General features: G+C 40.0%; 1 protein-coding gene across 1 annotated transcript in view; it reads left to right on the forward strand.

Moving 5' to 3' along the window:
• Nucleotides 1–21,748: 21,748 nt before the first annotated feature.
• adcy1a (adenylate cyclase 1a) overlaps nt 21,749–23,003 on the forward strand; it is a gene marked incomplete at its 3' end in the record, with an annotated part of 46,452 nt that continues 45,197 nt past the window's right edge. The window contains exon 1 of the mRNA XM_079831208.1: nt 21,749–22,526. Within this exon, the coding sequence (XP_079687334.1) occupies nt 21,909–22,526 (618 nt within the window). The 5' untranslated portion in view covers nt 21,749–21,908. The remainder of the gene's footprint in view (nt 22,527–23,003) is intronic.

Raw genomic sequence — 23,003 nt, forward strand, 5'->3', positions numbered from 1 at the left:
ATCAGTAGACCTACTATAGTGTAAATATTGTGTAAATAGTATCAGTACTTCTTTACTACTCCTCTGGTAGTAGAGCTCACGTTATCACCTGGGTTTTTAGCCACTAATATTGTGGCTGTGATGACGTGAGGCTTCATTAGATTAGAAATAGAATTACTTGCCACCGACGTGGATAGACTCTTTCTCCCTGGGCATAAGCTTCACGTTACATTTATGTAATGTTTATATGTTTATAAACATTCTTACCGTTCATCTCAACGAGGGAAAAGTAGCGCTTATACTTCCAGTTTGCGAAAGCTACCTTTAAAGTCGTTGGACTGCCATCGCTGACTGTGCATATGGGTGTGCGTCAAAGGTGTGTGTGTGTGTGTGTGTGTGTGTGTGTGTGAACTCAACCTATCAACCTCAACCTTGTCTCCCACCCACCAATCATCATCAGTTATTTGTGTCAGTATATCAGTACCTTTATGTGTACCACCCAACCCAACCCCCAACACGCATGGCTAGCGCGCGCGCACACACACACACGCGCGCGCGTTGCAGGTCCGAGAGCCTGTTCGGATGAAAACCGCTTCAATGAGCTAAATTATAGTAACGCCGCATTTTTTTTCCTCAGTAACGCTAACGGCGTTGTAACGGAAGAAACAGTAATTCGTTTGATTACTCGTTACTGAAAAAAGTAATTCCGTTAGTAACGCCGTTATTCCCAACACTGAAAGTAAGTGATTGATGATTACGCGTTTATTTATAGTGTGATCTGTCTCAAAAGCCAATTAATTTATTTGCGTGGCAATATTTAAAAAAGGGTTCCTAGGTTGTGGAAAAAAGACAGCAGAGTTTTTAAACATTTATGATTCGAGCCTTCATGTTTTGCATGTATATACTGTCACTGTTTAAGTTCTGACACTGTCCTTCCACTGACTACCTTTCACAACTGTCTTGATAACATCGGGTATTTAAAATCTTAAAGTGAATCCCATGAGCACAGAATTGTGACGAATGTTTCTCTAGAGTGACGTAAAAGCCGCATGAATTCTGATATGACTGTTCAGACTGCGGTTGCATTGCAAAACATCTGCCCTGTATTCGGATTTAGTACCACATATGGAAGTGGCCCAAATCAAAATTGAAAAGATCAAATCTTTTCAAATCAAGCTGAATTAAATTTCATGGCTTAAATAAATTACATTACATAGAGACTGTCATGTTTGGCTTGTCAAAAACATTGCATTCAGCTGTTGCAAATTCATTGACTTTTGAAGATCAAAACCAATTTGTACATATTTTACGAGGTGGCTAATTTTGTTTAAACCCCAGTGATGGGTAGGTTTAGGGACGGGGTTAGGGGGAGGTCATTCATACGAATTCATACGAATTGGGCAACTCGCAACATATGTACGATTTAGCAAAAAAAAAGCAATTTTTTATTGTCTCTTATAACACAAATCTTTTATTTAAACCCATGAAAATGCAGATCCTGTTGTAAACAATAGTCAAGAATCACTTTTTAAAACTCTTGTCTTGTTCCATTATTACCCCTTAGCAGATTTTGACTCATATACATAGTATGCAAATACAGTACTGTACAGCAGGGGCTTTCAAACTTTATGATGCCAAAGACCCCCAAATATGATAAACCTTTTATGGGCGACCCCCTTCCTAAAATCCTTCTACATATATGACCCTGGACCACAAAACCATAAGGGTCAATTTTTTTCATGGATATTAATGGAATATAGGTCACTACTTAATATCCTAATGATTTTTGGCATAAAAGAAAAAATTATAATTTTGACCCATACAATGTACTGTTGGCAATTGCCACAAATATAGCCGTGAGACTTATGACTGGTTTTGTGCTCCAGGGTCACATATTTTTTGTATGAAAAAAAAAAACATATTGTTTCCAAACTTAAATTGGCTATACTTAATGTTGGATGTAAAAACCTGAAGAAGAACATTTTCAATTAAAAATTATTTGTATAAGCAACTTTCACAATAAATGTATGTAAGCAGTTCACATACTGCGTTAAGAAAACTGCCTTACAACCCCAGTGAGCGAGATAAAGGGGACTATAGTGAGAAAAACTCACTACAGATACAAAGCAAACATATACAATTCTTATATTCAGTTATAATGTTCAGTAGACTTTAACCATTTTTGCTTTGTCTTTTTATTCCCAGACATTTTCTGGGGACCCCTTAGAACCTTCTGGAGGACCCCTGGGGGTCCCCGGACCCCAGTTTGAAAACCCCTGCTATTCAGAAGTCTTGTTATTAAAAATCAAACAAGTAAGTCGCTTGTTTGATTTTTAATAACAAAAAAGTTCTATTTTTTGGCAAATGTAAAGGCCCTTTCACACCAAAAGGGAAATGAATAAGCCTCATGCTGAAGGAAATGCAAATTCACACCTGTACAGTAGAGGGCGCAGCTCAAACAAACTGAGTAAATGCATGCTCACATATAGTGTAGAACTACAATAACCATCATGTTCATGCAGTGTGAATAAATGCGAATTTCCAAGGTAAAAATTGCACATGAACGCCCTCCCATTTCGAATGCAATGAGCTCGTAATCACGACTTCATAAGTGGGAAATATAAAATTTCCGAGAGCACGCGAAGGCAGCATTACTCACGAACAGTGTTGGGGAAAAGTTACTTTGAAAAGTAATGCATTACAATATTGTGTTACTCCCTTAAAAAGTTACTAATTGAGTTACTTAGTTACTTTTTAAGAAAAGTTATGCGTTACATTACTTTTGCGTTACTTTTTCTCTCCTGGGCTGGGCTTGTTTTTGTTTTGTTTTTATAACAAAAAAGTTATATTTTTGTGCAACGGTAAATACCTCTTCATACCAAAATTGAAATAATAATCCCCAAGCTGAGGTAAAAATGCAAATTCACGCATGAACAGTAGAGGGCGCAGCTCTGCTGTGCTGCCATTCTGGATAATGGTAGAATAGGATGCAGGAGAAAAAAGTTTTACCAATAAAAACAAAAAATCTAGTAATTTTCATCATCAAAGGTCAGCAAAAGTAACTTGTAAGTTTTTGAAAAAGTAACTCCGATATTTTGTTGTAAATTTGAAAAGTAATGCGTTACTTTACTAGTTACTTGGAAAAAGTAATATTATTATTATGTAACTCAAGTTACTTGTAATGCGTTACCCCCAACACTGCTCACGAATCTCAAAATGGGGACAGGAGAGCTGTCAGTCAATACACGGGAAAATAAAGTTACTTTTATTACTTATCTGAAAAAGTAACTATTTTGTTGCAAATTTAAAAGTAATGTGTTACTTTACTAGCTACTTGAAAAAAGTAATCTGATTACATTACTCGCATTACTTGTAATGCGTTACCCCCAACACTGCCTTTGGAAGTACTTAAAGTGGACAAGCTCAACATGTTTTACACCCCATTTACACCTGTATTTAGCATCGTCCACTTGTGATCCTATTGACCGAAACACATCTTAATGCCACTAAACAGGGCCTTAGAATCCATCATGGTGGCCCTTATCGTTTGCTCAGGAAAAAGGTGGATAGTGGAAAATCACAACACTGTGACAGCAAATTTTGTACCTGAAGCACCACACACATTTTCTTTGTTCTACATATTTGTTTGTTCATGATTATTCTAGTCTAGTTAGTTTCACTTGTTATCAAGCCGACACATCTGCTCTCTCTTCATGCATCAGCACAGTGAAGCTATTCGTAAGGTTAAATCCATAAAATAAATTGTTTAGACAAAGTGCCCTTTCACAGATCTTCACCTCAGCTGACCCTTTCATTATCATCTAAGTGATGTGCGACTGTGGTCTCTTATTGAAGATAATCCTGGAGTCAACGATTTCTTCCTCCTTGAAGCAACCACTCCATTAGGGTGTCTCTAATCCCAAATCCCACTGCAGACAGGTTTTCACTCGTCTGTTTATTGAAAACCTAAAGGATCTAAGAATTAAATCCATTTACATTGTCTCCCTCTTTTTCTTTCTTTCTTTATTTTTGCCTTTGAGAGAATGCTTTTCCGGCATTTGTTTTCCTGCCTGAATTAATTTACTCCCTGGCATGCCGTTGAGTCTGAGTATAAAAAGTAACTACGAATGCCCATGTATCTTCTCTATGTTTTATATTAAGCGTATGACTCTCAACACTATTGTAAGATTCCCCTCAAATGTTGATAGGAGTACATAAAATGCTGCCAGTGGATATTAGTAGAAAGTTTATAAATAGTTCAGTTGCAGGACTAAAAGGTACAGGCAGTTATCCAGACTGTGCAGCCGATGCTGCTGGCTACTGTTGAGTGTTATGGAGAATAGGTCAGTGAAGAGCTTCAGGCCTGTTAGCATTGCATGCTAATAAATGTGTCAAAATCAACAGCACAAGCAGCTCTACTAGACATTACTGAAATTGCACAGCATGAACACTGCAGGTAATGTTTACATTTTTTTACACTGACTGTTAGTGCCTTTTATAGTGCACATGTTACCCGTGTTTTTTTAGCAGAAAGAAGTTATGTAAATCATGTAGATGCAGTCAACAATTCCTCATCTTGCGGTCTTTCTGAGTGTCAAGTTTTGGCGGATTAACTGAGTTCATGTAAGGTAAAATACTATGGGCCCTCTCATACACCAGGCGCAATGTGACGCCAGGCGCGAGTTGTGCGAAGCAAGTGTTTTTTGCTAGTTTCAGCCTGATGCAGTTATCATTTTCATGTCCAGCTCCATGTTGTTTAAATAGCAAATGCGCTTGCGCCCATCTGTTCGCCCAGGACGTGCTGGCCTGAAAATTAGGTGTGTTCAGGTGCATTGTTGGCGCGTTGCTATTTTGAGGCAACTGAAAACGGCTGTGCCATTAACCAACTGAAACCTGTTCTGAAGGCACAGTATTTTTTGTGTTATTTAAAGAGCATGTTAGTAATATGCACCTTTAGGCGGGTGCACAACGTGCGTACACGCTGCTTATTATACACAGGGATGCGCAGCAGCACACAAACATTTTTAAATATTAAAAATAAAAGTATTCCTCTCTGGAGAAGTGTTCAGTCGTTCCATTCGCAAATTCCACCATGCAAATAGCAAATCTCCCATGGTGCGACTTGCGCGCGCAACTGGCTTTTAAAGGGAATGGGAGATGAGACTCTGATTGGTTTGGTGCATGTTACGCCCAAAACACACCCATGACTCATTAAGAGACTAGGAACAACAATTTTTTTGGACCATGCGCCTGGCGCACCCACCATTTTTTCCATCATTAAACCAGCAAAAGTGGATTCGGACCCTAAGTGCACCTGCGCAATGCACTTCAGACCATGTGCTCAGATCGTTAAAATAGGGCCTATAGTTTGTGAACAAAATATGTAAAAACACGCAAAAGTGCAACTCTTTAATTACGGTAAGTTAGTCGTGGTTTAACTTTCCGCAAGTGTATGCCCAAATATCCAAATGTCAATTTTATCCAGTATACATGAATACAATTTCAGCTGAATGAAATGTATAATGTTGCTATTATTAAAACTATTAAAAAAGATATTTTGTTAGTTAAAATAAATTCAAATATAAATATTAGAGGAAAATCTTAAACTAAAAAAAACCCCATTAAAATAAACTGAAATAAGTTGAAGTACTAAAACTGAAAGTGCAAATAAATTAAATCTAAATAAAAGGAATAAAATTGACAAAAGCACATAACAAAATGTAATAAAAACGTTTAAAAATAAAAAAAAACAATATATAAAAATAAAAGCTTATTCAAAATACAAATAATAATATTTTAGTATATAAATTATATAATAAAATTATGCTGGAAATTTCCAAATTCCTACTGAAAATTGCAATAGAATGGCATTTGATGTCGCACTTTCTCTTGGCGAGTTTCTTATCCACTTTTACTGAAGATGTATTATGTCACACAAAGATAGCAGCACCATGTGAGATACAGGCTGCACAGTTACTGATAATCATTAACTTTTAAACAAGTAAAATGCATCAATGAGTCAAAGTTCCTGTATTTCATGATAATAAAACATTTTTAGCCAATGTTTACAGAGATGGGTGTAAAACACAAATATGATCCTCTACCGATAATTGTGCGCCTGCAAAACAGATGCTAGCATAGCCATTTTGTCCCTTTATGGCCTTATAAGTTAGCTCAGTCATCTCAAGAATATCCCACATCTGAACCGAACAGAACGTATATGAATAACTTGTACACAGCCTGCATTTCCCATCAACACAAAATGATGAACCCATTAAAAACTTTTAATTGCTGTTTGATGTCTGGCAATTTGTCTCAAAGTACCCTTTTGAGATTCATGTAAAGTGGAGGTGGAGTACAAGCTGGATGCTAATAAAGAAAAATCATTATAGTGAGTGTTCAGTGACTCAGTGTAGAACAAGGGATTTAGCAAACAGCAAATATACAAAGATTAAATCTATTCATTGTCCCCTTGGAAAAGTTGTAGAGTGATAAATGTCCTTGTTGTGTGGGTGGAGTGTTTGCCTTAGCCGTGGCTTGTAGGTGGCTAAAGTGCAAGATTATGGGTTGTGTTTCTAATGTTCACAGCTAGGATTAGCTGGTGTCTCTTGTGGGGCTGCAAACACATTATAACACAAATCAACACTCACAGTGAAATGTGTCCCTAGAGGACAAACCCACCAGCTCCTAAGTGCTTAAACACAGCAAATAAGAGCTGAGGCTAATTTATCCATGGATTTTACTTTCTGTGGATTTCACTTTTCAGTTAGTCAGGCTGGGGAACCAGTCGGCTACCCATCTTGGCTCTGTTAGGATACTAGGATGTTAGGATTAGGATGTTTCTAAGAGGTATTAAAGTATCCTATCGGGAACCCGATACTTTAATACCTCTTAGAAACACCCTGGCAACCAACCAAAACACACTACCAACCCCCCTAGCAATATCCTAACAACCATTATCTTAGAACACCCTAGCAACCACCCAAAATGCACTAGCAAACCCCTAGCAATGCCCTAACAACTACCAGCACCCTAGAAACGCCCTAGCAACCACCAAAAACACACTACCAAACCCCTAACAATGCCCTCACAACCACCAACACCCTATAAATGTCAAAGAATTCACTCAGGAATTCTAGCAACCACCCAGAACACACTAGACAACCTCTAGCAATACTCTAATAACAGCCAACACCGTAAAAAAATGCCCTAGCAACCATCCAAAACACCATAGCAAACCCCAAGTAATGCCCTAACAACTACCAATACTTTAGAACACCCTAGCACAAAAAAAACTACCCCTACAAAGCCCCCAACAATGCCCCAATAACCACAAACCCCAAAGAAATGCCCTAGCAACCACACAAAAAACACTTCCAAACCATTAACAATACCCTAACTACCAATACCTTAGAAACACCCTTGCAACCAACCAAAACACACTACCAACCCCCCTAGCAATGCCCTAACAACTACCAATATCTCAGAACACCATAGCAACCACCCAAAATACACTAGCAAACCCCTAGCAATGCCCTAACAACTACCAATACATTAGAAACACCCTAGCAACTACTAAAAACACTAGCAAACCCCTAAAAAATGCCCTAACAACTACCAATACCTTAGAAAAACCCTAGCAACCATCCAAAACACACTATCAAACCCCTAGCAATGTTCTAACAACAACCAACACCTTAGAAACACCATAGCCTAGTAACGCGCCTAGCAACCACCCAACACATTCTACCAAACCACTGGCAAAAAAATACACAGATGAATTAGCTTCTTCAGCTCTTATTTGTGGTGTGTGATCAATCTAGACTAGCTGTAGACCAGCTTTTAACCAGATACGACCAGCAAATCAGCTTAGGCAGGGTTATAAACACAAAATGGCACGTCTTTTCTAGGTAACTCATAAGTTGTGTGTTTATGAGCTGCTGAGCGTATGTTCTATAAAGGGCAAGCACTGTGTGACTCATGCCAGAATCAGACATTTTCACCCAGCTTCAGAACAGGAAGTGACCCGTGTCTGGTCACAGGAAATCAGTGGGAAGTTTCTGGGTCATCTAACCCTTTTATTAAGGTGGTTTAAAGTTGTTTTTGACATTTTGGAAAATTTCAACTCGTTCGCTTTAGCGTTTCTGTATACGCAACTTCACAATACCCACATAAATGTCATATCGTAATTGCAGTTTTGGAATTTCAAGCCTCTTTTTAGCAAAAAAAGACTTATCCGCCTAATATCGCACACAGCAGTGCAAGAAATATTTGCACATTTTCGTACATGGTGAACTTACAGCACTTGTGCACATAGGAGGGGCCTGGGGAGCTCCCTTTTTTTCTGTTACTATGGAAACGCAACCCCTGCCCACCAACCAGGACGTGGAACGGAGGTTCCAAACTGCAAGCTGTCATTGTGTGTGCATATCTGTTTTGTACGCGTGTGTATGTATGTGTGTTGTTACTATCCAAATATAATGCAAGGAGACTGGTGCGTGTAAAGCTGTCTGTTCTCATTTCTCTGCTGTCTCTCTTACTCCGGAGACACACGCGCGCACAAACACGCACAGCGGAACTCCTTTGGAAGCAGACGTTCTGAGGTGTTCATCTGACTGACTGCTATTCTTAGAGTCTCTCTACTCACAAAGGCCCTGGCAGAGAGGAATACACACAGATGAAAAGGAAAAATGTGTTTGCATATGTGTGTGTGAGTACGTGTAGGTGTTAAAAATGCAGGGCCGCTGCCACCAGTAGGTATAACTGCGCTCAAAGAGAGCGTGTCTGCGCGTACGGGAGAAATTGAGAGAGGGAGCAGGTGAGAGGTAGATCAATAAAAAGCTAATCTGTGAAAACAGGATGGCGTAGAAGCAGGGGACCTCTCTTGCGTTCTCTTTTTTTGCGTCTTTTCCCACCCCCTTGCTTATCAGTCCATTTTTAGCTCCTGCTGCGTCTAAGACTGGCACGGTGATGCGAGCATTAGCTGAGTCTTACTCTATCGTACGAGAGAGCAAAGTGTTGTAACGTCACTGACAAAGGTCTTGTGAATGCGCCGTGTCCTTTGTCTAGTCAGGCACAATAAAAATGACAAATGTGATGTAGAAATATTCATATGGCCATGGAAACGTTGGCCCCCGAAACATCTGTTCTACAAAACATGTAATTGTGGCCTAATCTAACATGTAATCTATCATATGTTCTATTTGTGGACTGTCTCCTGAAGGTAAATATGTAATTAAATGCAATCTCCATTCAGTCAAGCCACATTGAGAGCAGTGTTCTCACTTTTTTTCTTCTTCAGATTTTTTGTCTTTTGAAAGAATATCGTTTAAATAGGCTAATTTTCCAACTCCCCTAGAGTTAAACAGTTTAGTTTTACCGTTTTCGAATCCATTCAGCCGATCTCCGGGTCTGGCGGTAGCACTTTTAGCATAGCTTAGCATAGATTATTGAATCTGATTAGACCGTTAGCATCTCGCTCAAAAAATGACCAAAGAGTTTCGATATTTTTCCTATTTAAAACTTGACTTTTCTGTAGTTACATTATGTACTAAGACAGACGGAAAATGAAAAGTTGCGATTTTCTAGGCCGATGTGGCTAGGAACTATACTCTCATTCCTGCGTAATAATCAAGGAACTTTGCTGCCGCATAGGTGCAGTGGCACAATGATATTAAAAAGGGCCTGAATATAGGCTAACTTCCGTCAACATTACCAACGTGACAACCTGCTTGCACAAGGAGCGTGCTGGGGACTATTTTCAGGCACTGCGTAATATCATTGCGCCTGCTGCAAATGTAAAAGTGCTACCAACAGACCTGAAGATCTGCTGAATGGATTCGAAAACGGTAAAACTCAACTGTTTAACTCTAGGGGAGTTGGAAAATGAGCCTATGTTCAAAAATAGTGGCGTGTTCCTTTAAATATTTTGTCGTCATAGTCATTCATTTCAGTCTGTCTAAAATGTTTATATATATATATATATATTAGTGCTGGGTATCGATTAAAAAAAAACTAATTAATCGCACTTTTTTCTGTAATTAATCGCGATTAATCGCAAGTTTTTAATATTTTACGTTTTTAATATTTTGATATTGTAATAATTTCAGTTACTCTCCAAATAAATGTATAAACAATTTAAAGACTGCATATTTTAAATATGTGTTGTATTGTCATATTTTTATGAATGAAGGCCAGTATCACTGATACTAAAGTGTCTATGAAACATTAATGACGTTACATTACAGTATAACTGAAAGCTCCCAATTTCAACATTTATTAGGCTTTAAAAAAACAACTTTTAATTTAAGTGAACTTAAAACAATCTTTACATAAACCCAAAATAATAAATGTTATATTTACCCATGGCCTTCCCTGTTATACATATACAGAAATGTAATAGTTTCTTAACTGCATAAATAATAAATTAAATATAGATGAATCAACATTAAAGCTAAAATTTTCTCTGTTCCCGTTGTTCTTTGATGAACATTAATGACAGGCATCATCAGTGCTTCTGTCACTTTAAGAACAGCCGCGGATCTCACGCGCTGTCCCGCGCATCTCATTTCCTCACAACTCTTTAAGTTCATTTAAGACGTTATTTAACTAATTTAAGACTCCTAATATGAGAATACTCAAAATCCTCTGTGTTATTGTTTGTTCAAGAGCAAAAGAGAACTCGATGTGAGCAGGAAACTGACGCGAGTCTATCTATGCGTCGAGTGTGTGTGTGTGTGTGTGTGTCCCTTGATTAGCTGACATGAGACGCATCCACACAGACAGGACACTGACACACACACACACACACACACACAGGACATTGGCATACAGCGCGTTTGCTTGTGTCTTGTCACGCTTGGAAGCATTTACATGAATAAGAGCATGATGATCATGTAACGCTAAGCAAAAATGGATATAAAAACGGACGCTGCGTTATTTGCATTAAACATTTTAATTGCGTTAAGCTGAAAAAATTAATCGCCCGCGTTAACGCGTTAATTTGCCCAGCCCTAATATATATATATATATACTCACCTAAAGGATTATTAGGAACACCTGTTCAATTTCTCATTAATGCAATTATCTAATCAACCAATCACATGGCAGTTGCTTAAATGTATTTAGGGGTGTGGTCCTGGTCAAGACAATCTCCTGAACTCCAAACTGAATGTCAGAATGGGAAAGAAAGGTGATTTAAGCAATTTTGAGCGTGGCATGGTTGTTGGTGCCAGACGGGCCGGTCTGAGTATTTCACAATCTGCTCAGTTACTGGGATTTTCACGCACAACCATTTCTAGGGTTTACAAAGAATGGTGTGAAAAGGGAAAAACATCCAGTATGCGGCAGTCCTGTGGGCGAAAATGCCTTGTTGATAATAGAGGTCAGAGGAGAATGGGCCGACTGATTCAAGCTGATAGAAGAGCAACTTTGACTGAAATAACCACTCGTTACAACCGAGGTATGCAGCAAAGCATTTGTGAAGCCACAACACGCACAACCTTGAGGCGGATGGGCTACAACAGCAGAAGACCCCACCGGGTACCACTCATCTCCACTACAAATAGGAAAAAGAGGCTACAATTTGCACGAGCTCACCAAAATTGGACAGTTGAAGACTGGACAAATGTTGCCTGGTCTGATGAGTCTCGATTTCTGTTGAGACATTCAGATGGTAGAGTCAGAATTTGGCGTAAACAGAATGAGAACATGGATCTATCATGCCTTGTTACCACTGTGCAGGCTGGTGGTGGTGGTGTAATGGTGTGGGGGATGTTTTCTTGGCACACTTTAGGCCCCTTAGTGCCAATTGGGCATCGTTTAAATGCCACGGCCTACCTGAGCATTGTTTCTGACCATGTCCATCCCTTTATGACCACCATGTACCCATCTTCTAATGGCTACTTCCAGCAGGATAATGCACCATGTCACAAAGCTCGAATCATTTCAAATTGGTTTCTTGAACATGACAATGAGTTCACTGTACTAAAATGGCCCCCACAGTCACCAGATCTCAACCCAATAGAGCATCTTTGGGATGTGGTGGAACGGGAGCTTCGTGCCCTGGATGTGCATCCCACAAATCTCCATCAACTGCAAGATGCTATCCTATCAATATGGGCCAACATTTCTAAAGAATGCTTTCAGCACCTTGTTGAATCAATGCCACGTAGAATTAATAATATTATTAGAATTAATAATATAAAAATATATATATATATATATATTAGAATATAACAAAAAAGTGTAAAATGAAAAAGAATATTATCATATTTTTTATATTAATTTAAACAACTTGTGATCAACAACTTGATCTCCTGAAATCAGTTCACTAAACTAAAATGAATCATTGAGGCTGTAAGTGCAACATAAAAAAACCTTATTTTTTACAATTAAATCTTTATTTGAGTAGCTCACTTCATTTGGATTTGTAGCAAAAACATAATTTTGTATAATTAAAAAAAATCGCACTTCTTATCCTGAATAATCTAGACAAGGCTTTGTAGACGTGCATTTCCAGCATACTATTTAAGTTACATTTACTTAAAATATTTACTGCTGGATTTGGCGGATGCAATGAACCCTTTTCACACGATGACAACGTATTTTTTCCATATTGCAACATAAATCTAGTAATTTTTCTCATATTTCATATTTTAGGGTATAATGTTATAACAGTGATTCTTGCTTTTGATGCATCGTGATGCGCTGCTCGCATCATGCTCTACTCTTGTCTTTATTTATTTCCTTGTTTGGAAAGTCGTGGATTTTTTTAGTTTTGCTGCTGAAATGGAAGCACTCACTCAAAATGAGGATGTTTGCTGCTTATTTAATGTTATATTTAAATGAACATTTTGTCACAACTTAATTTTATTGAGTACAATCTACATACTAGGGGTAAGGAGAATTCTAGTTCCCAGAATGTCTTGCATGGGATTTAATTGTATTTTGAGTTGTGTTTACGAGGAAAATTAAGTTGAAATTACTTAAGGTTGCATGTTGAAGACATGTAAAGTCTATTTGGTCAAACACAAATTAGATGAGTTCAAAATACTTAGAAGTCTAATGCAAATAGTTTCCTCAATTTTTTTTGAGTAAAACCAAGGCGATATTGTTTACAGTGAAAAGCTGTATAAGATTCTCTCTTATGATGTTCTTATGCTCACCAAAGGCTGTTTGATCAAAAATACTAGCCTGACGTCATCATATTCAATTCTAGTCAGAATATGAGCCTGATACTGCTCCATTGGGCTGTGATTATGGGGCATGTTTCAACCGAACCAGGAAAGACCTCAATTGTATAGACCTACAACCAATCAGAGCAACGATCACACAGAACGCGTTTTTGCAGCGAGAGGCGCTTTTTTGAATAGATTTCTGTTGGCAGAGAGCTTTATGCGCGCTACTTTTGCGCCCAGGGCGCCTCGCGTTTTAACCGCCTGCTGCACCCTTGCGTTTTAGAAGGAGCGCTCTGAGCGCTTGAAGTTGAAAAAAAAAATCAACTCTGAGTGGAAAAATAAATCTTATTTTTTTCTATTGTCCAATCGAATGAATGGGGAGGTAGGTCTTCAGTTGTGGCGACCGTTACCTTGATTAGACTGACAGGACAGCTGATTCGGGGGTTTCCTAGCAACATAAAAAAAACCGCAGCGCACTATTTTCTAAATGAAAAACGTCAACCAAAAAAGGCAGTGCGGTGCGCCTCGCGTTTTCGAACCTGAAAAAAGCGTTCTGTGTGATCGGGGCCTAAGTGATGTATGTTGAGAAATGCTTAGTTGTCAACAGAACTCAAATGCACGCACGCTGGAAGAAGTAGAAGAAGAAGATGAGTGTAAACGATCTTTGCCGGTGTTGTAAAAAAGAATTTAAGGATACACAGTACTTAAGACGATCATCATTTTTGAGAGAAATCGTGAAGGTGAATGCATACAAACAAGTTCTCCGTTTAGGATTAGGAATTCAACCCAAGCACTCTTTGGTGACGTGGATGGTTACGTTACTGTTTCATCTGTCCATCATCGTATAAAGCCCGCCCAGACAATTTCAGTGGTCCGAACAGCTCCTGTTCGGGCTTAGTTGCTCCACAATGGATCAAGTCCAGACCGAATTTCCCAAACTCAAATGTTGTGGGCGGGGCTATTCGGCTGGCATCCAGGCTACAGAAATACAGTAAAAACAGTACAATTGTGAAATATTATTATAATTTAAAATAACTATTTTTATTTGAATACATTTGAAAGTACAATTGATTCCTGTGATGGCAAAGCTTCAGCATCATTACTCCAGTCTTCAGTGTCGCATGATCCTTCAGAAATTATCAATATGCGGATTTGCTGCCCAAGAAACATTTATTATTATTATAAATTTCAGGATTCTTTAATGTATAGAAGGAGTAAAAGAAAAGCATTTATTTGAAATATATATATTTTTTGTAATAATGTAGTATTTACTGTCACATTTGATTAATTTAATGCAACCTTGTTGAATAAAAGTATAAAAAAAATGTTTAACTGACCCCACAATTTTTAACAGTGTATATTGAGTACATTATTGAAATACATTATGAAACTTAGTACAAGTTAATTGAAACAATTATACTATTTTTAGATTTTGTCCTCTTCAGAAACTTGTATTTTGTGTCATGCAAAATAATAATAATAATAATATTAATAATTTGCAGTTTCTCATTCAGTCACTTGAATTCACAGGACTCGATAAGCGTGGACCCCTTATGTAAAAACATGTTTTCTGGACCCCCTTCGAGACAATGTTCCTGATTATCGGCCGATGTTGACATGAATTGATGAGTAAATCAATGGAGGAAAACAGAAAAAGCCAAATGTGCCTGACCTGTTGATCCCAATTATATGTTTTATTTTAATTTCAATGTGAAAATTAAAAGGCTGGTTCCTGCTGGTGGTTCACCTCAATGACACTATTCGAATTTGGTCAAAATGTTTTCTGTCAGATGAATCAATGAGATTTTGACAGGGGGGTCAGTAAAAATTTCAAAAATCAATAACTCAAATGTCTAGTAAACAGCAAATTCACCAGTGTGAAAAAGTGCAATAGTGAACAACATAAATCAATCGTAAGAGTTAAAAGTGGCAGATACTGAATCTGTTTCTTCAACAGTAAAAGGAAGCAGTCTAAAATAGATTAGATGATCAAATCAGCCATCCCTGATGAGCTGAATAGGCACAGTAGGGTTTAGATTTAATTCATAATGTTGACAGACTTTTTATGAGAATAAGTGCTGGGACAGCTCTACCAGCCATCAAGGGCATGCTGTGCGATCAAAAGCAGGCCATGCAATCAAGATGCCCCAAAAATACGCATGAACTGAAACTGTTTTGAGGAATGGACTAAAATAACTTCCAACTGCCCTGCAGGTTTGAGTGATTGCCATTCAAGGAAGTCTAATGTCATAAATTGTAATAGAACATCGCTTACAAGTCTCTCAGAAGCCTGATGTCAGCCTTTAATTATCGCAATTATGAGATTCATGGATCCTTCAGAGGTGCTAACGGTTATGTATTGTGATAGCTTTGACAGTTACCGTTCTGTTGAGTGCCAGCTCGGCTTATTTGAAATGTATTTACTGAATATAAACAGCTTCCAGATATAAAGTTACAGATCATATTCACTACAGCACAAGCCGTTGTCATGTTTAATCAAGGGCTCATAAATAATACAGGCATGCTCCCTTGCCACAACCCACACACAATTCACAGTATTTCAACGTGTCTAACCTCCTCTTTGGTGTCACGGTTTGATTGAATGATGTCTTTTTGATCACAAGCTACTAAAACAAGATGATTCTGGGTTATTTGTCTGCTTCGGGGGATTCTGATGCTTTTGGGAAACGTTTAATGGCCCTGAATAGACAGCAGATCCATACTGCTGATTCAAAAGGCCATTTTTATAACACAAGGAAACCACGTTAATGTAAGATTTTGAAATCGTCCAGATTTTCTCTAAATTTGATATCAAAATCATGCACACGTTGAATAATCTGCTTGAACACCATTTCAAATGTTTACATGGTCTTACATTTTGTCGGGTTATTAGGCATAATGTTTGTGCATATACACCGATCCTAAAATTGTGTCGGTCCCCCTTTTGCTGCCAAAACAGCCCTGACCCATCGGAGCCCTGACTCCACTAGACCTATGAAGGTGTGCTGTGGTATCTGGCACCAAGATGTTAGCAGCAGATCCTTTAAAGGCCTGTACACACCGGGACGAATATCGCGCTTGCTTATCGCCAGCGTTTTTCGTGACGTTTTTCAGAGCGTCTTGAGTGTTCACATCCAGGCGATTTTCACTGGCGATGCACCGAGTGAACGTGCAAATTTAGTAGATGGCCCTCCCGGTACACAAGGTGGTGCTGCGGCACTTTACGCTTCTGACACTCGCTTGTCAGAAGAAGAAGAAAAGAGAGACAGTATTTACGTGGTTGCCAAAAACCATAGACATATTATGTCTATGGCCAAAACCATTCACACACGTTTTGCTAACTGGCAAGCAGCATTAGCAGCTCATCTTCTTCTTTGTCTACTTACAACTTCTTCGTCGTATAAATGTGTGCTCGGCAAGACCGTTTTGTGCTTGAGCGCCACCAAGTCGGGTTTTACTGTAACTTCAGCAGCTCCAGGCACGTGAACAAAAGCGCCGATCTCATTAGTCGGACAGTTTTTAATGCACCGCGTCAAAATAAATAAATAAACAAACCATTTTTTTTTTTAAGTACGCTTTTACGCCTGCCGTTTTGCGCATCGGTGTGCACACTCACATTGGCGCCCTTTATTTAGTCACGAGGCGTAAAACGTTGGCGATAAACGCACGTGAAAATCGTCCTGATGTGAACAGGCCTTAAAGGATTAGTTCACTTTTAAATAAACTTTTGATGATAATTTACTCACCCCCATGTCATCCAAGATGTCCATGTCTTTCTTTCTGCAGTCGAAAAGAAATTAAGGTTTTGGATGAAAACATTACAGGGGTTTCCTCCATATAATGGACTTCAATGGGCTGCAAACGGTTCAAGGTCCAAATGACAGTTTCAGTGCAGCTTCAAGGGGCTTTAAACGATACCAAACGACACCAGACGATGACTAAGGGTCTTATCTAGCGAAACGACCAGTTTCTGCGAGAAACCGAGCAGTATTTATGCTATTATATTACCTCTTAACACGCGATCGTCTCTGAGCTCCGCCATCACTTCTGGGGATTGAGGTCAAATTCGATCGTGGTTATAGATATATCGATAGTAGATGCCTCATTCTACTGATCCATGCAGTCGCTAATGAGGCATCTACGTATACATCTATGGCCACGATCTAATTTGACCTCACTCTCCAGAAGTAATGGTGGAGCTCAGAGACGATCGCGTTCCTCTGTTAAGAGGTAAAATAATAGCATAAATACTGCTCGGTTTCTTGCAGAAACTGATCGTTTCGCTAGATAAGACCCTTATTCATTGTCTGGTATCGTTTAAAGCCCTTTGAAGCTGCACTGAAACTGTCATTTGGACCTTGAACCGTTTGCAGCCCACTGAAGTCCATTATATGGAGAAAAACCCCGGACTGTTTTCATCTAAAACCTTAATTTCTTTTCGACTGCAGAAAGAAAGACATGGACATCTTGGATGACATGGGGGTGAGTAAATTATCAGCAAAAGTTTATTTAAAAGTGAACTAATAATTGAAGTCCTGTAAGTTGCGAGGTGGAGTCTCCATGGATCGGACTTGTTTGTTCAGCACATCCCACAGATGCTCGATTGGATTGAGATCTGGGGAATTTGGAGGCCAAGTCAACACCTCAAACTCGTTGTTGTGTTCCTCAAACCATTCTTGCTTTGTGGCAGGGTGCATTATCTTGCTGAAAGAGGCCACAGCCCCCAGGGAAGCTACAGTAGCTCGTCTGTTTGATCGGACCACATGCATCAATGAGCCTTGGCCGCCCATGACCCTGTCGCCGGTTCACCACTGTTCCTTCCTTGGAGCACTTTTGATAGATACTGACCACTGCAGACCGGGAACGCCCCACAAGAGCTGCAGTTTTGGAGATGTTCTGACCCAGTCGTCTAGCCATCACAATTTGGCCCTTGTCAAACTCACTCAAATCCTTACGCTTGCCCATTTTTCCTGCTTCTAACACATCAACTTTGAGGACAAAATGTTCACTTGCTTCCTAACATGCACCAATCACCAATTCACTTCATAATGTTATGCCTGATCAGTGTATATTAGCAGTCAAGGTTCAGACAAAAATGAATGACTGAGAGGGTGAATGTGAGTGTAGGAGCGATTGAAAATTTGTTGGAATTTAAAAATAGGAGTTGAGAAAACGCAAGTGTTCTTTTGACATATGGAGAATAAATACTGTATAAGCCCACAGGTATTGCTCTTCTTTTTTTATTATTAAAAATGCCAAAGATCATTTTGTTATACTACTGCATTGGAAAAGATCAATGGGAATTGTTCAAATGTGATCATCTTGTGCTCTGGCATTTATGATATTATAAAAAAAAGAGAAGCATTAACTGGAAACATATTTAAAGAGTGAAGTCGGAGTATGGGTTTCTCTTAACAATGAACGAGGAGTGAGAAATGGAAATGCTCTGATTTGCACAGTACGGTGTTAGTTGGTGTATATTCTGTTTTATAAAGGCTCGTTCACACCAAGAACGGAAACTATAACAATAACCATAATGATAACTATTAGTGTCCACAGCAGCATTATGTTTATTTTAAGAACATGCAGCATGTAAACATAACTGCAGTGCGCACTTTAAAATCTGATGCATTTTAATCAGCTCTCAGTGTTTTTATCATCCGTCATTTGGAAAAAATCGCTCTGAAAGTGATTCCGACAATATAGTTTCTCTTATTGTTATCGTTGTGGTGTGCAATCTGTGATTTTCTTAGAGTTAGAGCAATTTTTAAAACTTTATCCTTACACAGTATCATTCTTGGTGTGATTGGTCCTTAAAGCTGGCATGAAACAGAAGTTACGATAGTCTTTTCTTCCCTTTTCTGACGTATATCGGCTTCTTGAAAAAGAAAAAAAATTGTAGGATGGTACTTGATTTTGTCCAAGGCGAATTGATTGGATGGTTGTGGATTGCTATCGCTGTGATGTCATGTGAGTGGCAGGTTTGTCCCACCCTCATGACAGTATAAAACATTTTCGGAGAAGAGATGCAAGAGGGAGGGGAAGTTATTTTAATGAAAGATTAAGAGGACACGTGAATAAAAATAAAAAAAAAGCCCCTAAAGAGAGACTTGGTGGTGGGAAAAAAAAGAATGGCTGCATCAGAAAACCTAGGCAGCTGACTTGTTGCCTCGCTGCCTTATTAGGCAATGACTTATAAGCAGGGCCAAACGGAATCTGTGGATTTTCTTTGTGATTTCTGCGCTGATTTTTTTGGAAAAATCAACTGTCTGTCGTTGAATAGAACGCATAGGATTGTGGGATATCAAAGGCAAGGATACATCTATGCTGCCTTCAAAAATCAACCAGATGAAGTTCTCTCATGAGGCAGGAAATTAAGCTAACATTGGATTCGGATGTGCCTTGATGCCTTCCTACCTTGAAATGTGTCCTCCGAAGGCAGGATTTTCCAGTTTTCGGATGCAGCCCACAAGTCAATGCTTTTGCATTCTCTGAGAAATGTTTCCCCCCCCGAGAAACTTCTCGTTCGCTCGCAAATGTTTTGCATTCCCCCGAGAAACGTATATATAGAAAAATCGCATAGAAAAATCTGTTGAATTATACGGAATGGTTTTAAATGTGTTTAAAATATCTAAGAATATTGAAACTGAAAACGTTACAAATAACATATCAAATATTCACTTCTTAACTTTTATTTCAGGTTTTTCCAATACAAATAGAAAAACAAAGCTAGATTGCTGTTATAGTACATCCACTAAAAGACTGAGAAAATATTGCTTTATCAATTGTATTGTATACAAATCATTAAATAAGCAATTTCATATCTTTAAACTATAGAGCAACAAGTGACATTTCCATAACTCCTCCGTGGTCAGTTTTATTTTAGACATTTTAAAACATCACTCTCTCACGAAAAAAAAGTGTCACACCAATAAACGCAGCCTACTACTCCATTGTGTATGCTTCTCAAATGACGGGCACTACAATCTGCGGAAATCTTCGGAGTTTTCTGCTGAATTTTTGGGCCTGCTAATAAGGCAGCGTTTGCGCATGAAGGCACCTCACGAAACACATTTCTGAGGCAGCGTAATGATCTACATCAAAAAAGCGTGAGCTTTGGTAACTTAGTGAATATTTAATAACTACAGTAGTAATTTCTCACCAGAAATGACATCAGAAGTAGAAAATGTTGGTAAAAAAACTTACATTTACACACAAACTGACCAGCAGCCGCAACTTTCAGACGCCATCTTTCTTTTTCTAGCTCAACTGTCTGTTGCCGAATGGAACGCATAGGATTGTGGGATATCAAAGGCAGCAAAGGATACATCTATGCTGCCTTCAAAAATCAACCAGATGAAGGTCTCTCATGAGGCAGGAAGCGAAGCTTACATTGGATTCGGACATGCCTTGATGCCTTCCTACCTTGAAATGCGTCCTCCGAAGGCAGCATTTTCCAGTTTTCGGATGCAGCCCACAAGTCAATGCTTTTGCATTCTCTCACAAATGTTTACCCGCCAAGAAACTTCACGTTCGCTCGCAAATGTTTTGCGTTCCCCCGAGAAAGTTTATGTCCGCTCACAAAACCTTCACGACGGATTGCAAACGTTTTTGCGAGGGAACGCAAAGTTTCTCTGGGGAGCGCAAAACATTTTTGAAAAAACTTTTGATTTCATGGTGACTTTAAGATCAAGAAATTATAATTCGAACAAACTAGAAATCAAAAACGCTTATGTTTATGTTTATTAATAACTATTATTTATGACCGATTTATTTGTTTTCAGAGGTCGCCCCGAGGGGGGTGCGAGTAGAAAGTTTCCAGGGGCCCTAACGGCGCCCTTAGTCTGCTTCCATTCTGGGTCCGAGTGGGACTCTAGCGCTCATTGACCATTTAACAGCAGCCAAATGAACACAAGAAGCTCGTCATGAATGGCGGAGCGGGCACACCTCCTCAACCCCATTGTCCCAACGTAAAAATCCACTTAGGGACCCGGCGGTAATCAATTTAGACGCAGATGCGCGAGAATAAAAGATGAATGCGATCTGTAATCCGCAACACCTGCTCCGCTGCCGGATCGGTAACGGCACTCCAAACAAAGGCTCGAGCTGGAATTAAAGTGCTTAATTAAAAGGCCACTGATCAGCGTGCTATTTATAGGCACACGGCGGGGAGACTCTCCTGGGTTATTTCTGTTTTCGTGAGTCGAAAGGAAAACATAATTTGCTCGTTTCATATATACGATCGAGCGTCATACATGAAGATAGCCCTGCTCTCATTTTTTCCATTTAAGACGAGCCCTGTCAGAGCTGCTCTGCTGTCTTGTCTTATCTTTTTTTGAGGGCTGTGAGACGTGCTTGGCTTCTCAATCACGGGCTGACATTGCGCATGCGTGATCCGGCCGCGGCGCTGAGATGCAGCTGTGGGATGCGGAGAGGGGAGTCCCGGCTCTGCGTGGTCGATGTTAACCTCTTTCTGGGGCCGAACAAACGCTACGGGTGGTCTGTTCCCTGGAGACCGCCTTGAGGAGGGAGGAGAGAGAGTGCGAGGGAGAGAAAAGAGGAGGCGGGTGCCGTCTGCGCTCGTCACAACAGTCACCAACCTGTGGATGGTGGCGGCGCGTGCTGCGGATTAGATACAGTCTCGCGCTGGGGTCAGTGTGCGCGAGTCCGTCTCGAGGCGCGACAGTTGCCGCCAGGACCGCGACAACAAGTGCTGGACATGCGGTGCTTGTGAAGAAGAGCTCTGGCTGTATGAATGGCCCCGCTATGGAAGAAGTTCCGTTTCCCAGAGTCCGCACGCGGCGGAGGAAAAGTCGCTGTCTGGCCGGTGCGTGTGAGCGCGAGTTTGACTGCAAGGAGCTCGAGACTCTCTTCCAGAAGTACAACCTGAAGCTCGAGCAGAACGCCACGCTCAAAGCGCTGGCCATCCTCATCCTCGCCGCGTCCGCGCTGGCGCTCGTGGAGCTGCTGTCCGCCGGCTCGCGCTTCACCGTGTCCAAGGGCTCGCACCCGGTCCACTGCGTCATCTTCACCTCACTCTTCATCGTCACCAACGTCAAATATCTGCAGGTCACGCAGCTGCAGCAGATAGCGCGACTCGCGCTGCTCTTCAGCTTCACGTTTGCGCTACTCTGTTGCCCGTTTCCTCTCGCGCTGGGTCACGGAACGCAGGGCGCGCAGGCACCTGACGCACCGAGCACAACACCTGAGCAAGGTGTCTGGCAGCTGATGCTCGTTACGTTTGTTGCCTACTCTCTGCTTCCGGTCAGGACGCTCTTGGCGATTTTGTTCGGCATCCTGGTGGCTGCTTCGCATTTCGTCGTGATGGCGACCTCGGTAACGGCGCGTAGACCTTTCGTGTGGACGCCGGTAAGTTGTGTCATTGAACATTCCGTCCATAACTTTTACTTTATTTGGCGTGTCATATATGGTAAAGCACCAGTGGTTAATGTGCTTGCTGGAGCATGAGGGCTGTGGGCGCACGCACTGCACGTGCACACAGGTGGCGTGAAGAGCGCGCGAGGGCCTGTTTGACTTCAGCACCAATGAGGATGGACAGCTCCTAAAGAAAGCACAGTGAATGGCGTCAGTCAGAATGAACTTCTTTTGTGGAAAAATAAACCGCAGAAATAATGTATAAATCAGAAATCGTCTGAATCATTCAGAAATGATTTGGTAATTTAAATTAAAAAATGTAAGATGTGTAGCCTAAGTTTACAACTTAATCATTTGTCAAATTAATCTTAATATATCACTGTGTGTATTTTAACTTATTTTTTTTTATTTTATTAAGATATATCATAACTGAGGTTATTTGGATGTTTCCCTAGCTTGCTGAGCTGGGAA

Source organism: Gobio gobio, assembly GCF_949357685.1.
Source record: "Gobio gobio genome assembly, chromosome: 12".
Taxonomy (NCBI): domain Eukaryota; kingdom Metazoa; phylum Chordata; class Actinopteri; order Cypriniformes; family Gobionidae; genus Gobio; species Gobio gobio.